This window comes from Bos javanicus, chromosome 5, assembly GCF_032452875.1.
Source record: "Bos javanicus breed banteng chromosome 5, ARS-OSU_banteng_1.0, whole genome shotgun sequence".
NCBI lineage: Eukaryota > Metazoa > Chordata > Mammalia > Artiodactyla > Bovidae > Bos > Bos javanicus.
Window position 1 is genome coordinate 110,986,249 of NC_083872.1, and position 4,324 is coordinate 110,990,572.

A 4,324-nucleotide genomic window follows, 5' to 3' on the forward strand; every position below is an offset into this window, starting at 1 on the left:
CCCACGGGAGGGAAGATGGACCAAGAGGGGGCCCCTTTCACTTGTCTTCAACACCCACCTTTGGTTTTAAACTCACCATGTCTCCCAGTTTTGACCAAGCCCTTTTCACACCCAAGCTCATCCTGGCTTTACCAAATCTCAGGGAATTACTGCTTAGCACCACTTGGCTATGAAGCAAAGTCCTCTTTCCCTCTTCCCAAGGTCTCACAGGTAGGTAGAGGCCACATTCACACCTGGGTCCCTGCCAATCCCCAGCCAACCCTGAGAGACCTTCCTAAGGATACTCACAGGGAGGCTGAAGAAGGCTGCAAGCAAAGCCGGGGCTTCCAGGGCCAGAGTCTGGAGTTGACCTGGTCAGACCTGAGAGCGCACGTGGGAGGCTTCAGAGCACAGGGGAGGGACTGAGACAGGACCCGATCCCTGGGGAGACCTGGGGAGAGAGCGAAGGAGGGGCAGGGCTGAGGCCTGGAGGAGGCCCGGAGTGAGGGGACAGGACCATTTGTCACCTAGGGAGCTGGAGGGGTGGTCTCTTCATCACCCTGGAGCCCCGTGAAGGTGCAAGGCTCTGTGTTGTGTCCGAGGGTCCAGACACAGCACTGTATCAGGGGATTGCCGATGGCTGACCGCACACCGGTTTACTTTGAATTTCAGATGAACGATAAATAATTTGGAATTTACTTAACCAAAAATGTATTCACATTTCACTGGGGTCCTATATTTTTGTTTGCTAAATCTGGCTGCTCTTTTTATTTTTGGCTGTGCTGGGTCTTCATTGCCATGAGGGCTTTTTCTCTAGTTGCAGCAAGTGGGGGCTACTCTCTGGTTGCGGCGTGCGGACTTCTCATCACAGTGGCTTTTCTTATTGAGGAGCACAGGCTCTGGGGTGCTTGGGTTTTAGTAGTTGCAGCTCACGGGCTCAGTAGTCGTGGCTTCCAGGCTCCAGAGCACAGGTTCAGTAGTTGCGGTGCCTGGGCTTAGTGGCTCTGCATCTGAGGGATCTTCCGGGTCTAGAGATCGGTCTTGAATCTCCTTCATTGGCAGTCGGATTCTTTACCACTGAGCCCCCAGGGAAGCCCTGGCTGCTCTTTTCATGCAGGAGACATTTACAGAAACTCCCATTCTGTTTCGCAGCCCCGCTTGGGCTGAGTGGGTCCTGTACCCTCGCTGGGTGTCCTTTGGCTCCAAACTTCCTTCCCATGAGCTCCCTGGAGCACCCCACCCTTCCCCCACGATGGTTGCTGACAGGCTCCAAACAAGATGCCAGTTAACAAGGGCATCCTCCTGCCTGGTTGTGGAATATCAAAAGGGGGCAGTCCTTTGAACGTGACACTAAGAGACTTTCCTCTGAGATGCACAAGCGTCATTGCACAAGCAACACTGCAACACTGCGGGAGGAAGGATAACTGCTCATTCAGCAACAAATATTCGCATACCTTTTTTTTTAATGTTACTACTGGAGTATAATCGCTTTATAAAGTTATGCTAATTTCTGCTGTGTGACAAAGTGAATCAGACGTATGTATGCATATATCCCTTTCCTCTTGAGCCTCCCTCTCACCCACCCACCCCATCCCACCCATCTAGGTTATCACAGCTCACAGCACTGAGCTCCCTGTGCCACACAGCACTTTTCCACCAGCTATCTATTGCACACACAGACGTCATACATGTCAATGTTACTCTCCCAGTTCGCCCACTCCCTCTTCCCCACCGTGTCCACATGTCATTCTCTGCGTCTGTGTCTCTATTCCTATCCTGCAAAGAGGTCCACTTGTATCCTTTTTCTAGATTCTGTATATATTTGTTAATATAAGATATTTGTTTTTCTCTTTCTGACTTACTTCACTCTGTATAACAGATTCTAGGTCCACTCACATCACTGTAGATGGTACAATTTCATGCCTTTTTCTGGCTGAGTAATATTCCGCTGTACACTGCAGGAAGTGGTGGGTGTTTAAACAGCAGAATATTTGCTCTGAAGTGTAAAATGAAAATCTGGAGCCTCAGGGCGGGTGGCCTGGCAGGGAGAAACGTGGGAGCCAAGGGGGATATTCATGGTTGGCAGAATGAAAAAGGGAGTTAAAGCTGAAGGTGGGGATGAGTTGAGGGTCTGAGAACAGTGATATCACTTCCAAGGCAGAGAAGAATGATGGGAAGATGGAGCCGTGTATATTCTCCCCAATCAGAACTGATGTCAAAAGATGATGGATCAAGACCCAGAAGCACAAGCACATCATGTAACCGTAAGGAAATGATGGAAGTTAGAGAGGTGGCTGAAAGCCGTGGTGTCTGGCAGGCCTGGAGTCGACAAGAATGATGACACAGCTTTGCTCTGGGTTTGCTGTTTCCTCGTCATTTTGATTTTGTCATGGTGTGTGTCCTTACATGAATATCTTCTAATTTCATTCACAGCAGGGACAAAACCTGTAGAAAATGCTTTGTAATAAATTTAATAAGAAATGAATCAGAGAGGGCAGTTGCGGCGGGCACGGTGGGCAGCGGCTGGTCAGTGGTGGCAGAATATTGGCGACCAGAGTATTTAGCCTGATTGGCAGGCGTGCGGTTTCCACCTCGGTGTGTGTTCAGGCCCATGGAAGTGTTGTAAAGAGTGAAGATTATGCTCTCCCGAGTTATGTGGACCGGCGTGACTACCCCTTGCCCTACGTGGCCCACGTCAAGAACCTGTCTGCCAGCCAGAAGGCCTTGAAGCAGAAGGAGAAGGCTTCCTGGAGCAGCCTCTCCATCGATGAGAAAGTTGAACTGCACGACCTTAAGTTCAAGGAGAGCTTCGCTGAGATGAGCAGGTGCCAGACAGTGGTGGGCGCGGCCACGTTCTTCATCGGCTTCACCGCGCTCCTCACCTGGGAGAAGCGCTGTGTGTACGGCCCCATCCCGCACACCTCTGAAGAGGAGTGGGTGGCCAAGCAGACCAGGAGGATGCTCGACGTGAAGGTGGCCCCCATCCAGGGCTTCTCAGCCAAGCGGGACTACGACAAGAACAAGTGGAAGACGTAAGGACCCGCGGTTCCCGAGTCTGCACCTCATCTGTCCGGTCACGTCCATGCAGTTCTGCATGTTCACTGGAAGCGCTGTGTTGCAGCACCAGTACTAATAAGTGTGCAGTTTACATGAAAAAAAAAAAAAAGAAAGAAATGAATAAGACTAAAGTAATATGCACATTTAATAGAAGTCCACAGAAAAACACAATATTGCTTTTGCCGCTTTTTGGACTAGAAAATCTACTACTTAGGTAAAAATAGTAAAAGAAAGAAGTTAGATTTAGAAAGCATGTGATGGAGGGTGAAACAGCCAAAAATCTCATGGGCCTCATGGGCCCGAAAGCCCATCAGGGGTCCAACCATGAGACCACTGGGAAGGGAGCTTGAACTTGGACATCACCCTGTGACAGGGAGATGTCCCTCCCCATGCTCTGGGTGAAACAGGCGATCAGAAAGCCCCAAGGAACCATGGCTGAAATAATCTAGCTCCTGGCCTTTCTCCTGGTCTGCAAGAGGCTCAGGTTAAGAATTTGCATGTCTTGGGGCTTTCCTGGTGGCTCAGTGGTAAAGAAGCCACCTGGCAATGCAGGGGACATATGTTCCACCCCTGATCTGGGAAGATTCCTTGTGCTGCAGGACAACGAAGCGTGTCTGCCACAACTACTGAAGCCCGAACGCCCTAGAGCCCTTGCTCCACAGCAAGAGAAGCCACCATAATGAGAAGCCTGTGCACCACAGCTAGAGAGTAGCCCCTGCTCACTGCAACTGGAGAAGTGAACTGCAACTTCATGCACAATAATGAAGAGCCAGCGCAGCCATAAAGAAAGAAATAAACAAACAAATCTTTGAAAAAATAGACACTGTTATTTAAAAAAATTAGTGTGTCTGTAAAGTTCATCTTGGGTTGTTGGTGCAAAGGAAGGTGAATTCCAAGCTGGATGTGAATCCCATCCCAACCTCATTAACGCCAAGCCTTTGCATGGATACTGATGGGAAATTTGTACTGAACCTGATGGCCAATTTGGAACTGCCAGTTCTTGGAGGGTACTTAGCTCTCATTCATTTGTAGCTAAAATGTTTTTCTTCTGTATTATTAGATGTCCAGCATGCTCTCCCTACACTATCTGGACAGTCAGCTGTTTGACTGGCACTAGGCACACTTCATATCATTTGAAGAATATATTTTTGTGATCCCTTTCAAATTACTGATGACATTCTTCACAGAACTAGAACAAATGTATATGGAATCACAAAAGACCCAGAATTGCCAAAGGAATCCAGAAGAAAAAGAACAAAGCTGGAGGCATAACTCTCCCAGACTTCAG

At 49.0% G+C, this 4,324-nt stretch overlaps 1 protein-coding gene across 1 annotated transcript; it reads left to right on the forward strand.

The window, feature by feature from the left end:
• The first annotated feature begins 615 nt into the window (after window positions 1–615).
• LOC133248790 (cytochrome c oxidase subunit 4 isoform 1, mitochondrial-like) lies at window positions 616–3,099 on the forward strand. The gene is made up of 2 exons (XM_061419094.1): window positions 616–633; window positions 2,473–3,099. The coding sequence occupies exons 1-2, from the start codon at window positions 616–618 to the stop codon at window positions 3,013–3,015; spliced, it is 561 nt and encodes a 186-aa protein (XP_061275078.1). The 3' UTR covers window positions 3,016–3,099.
• Window positions 3,100–4,324: the final 1,225 nt, after the last annotated feature.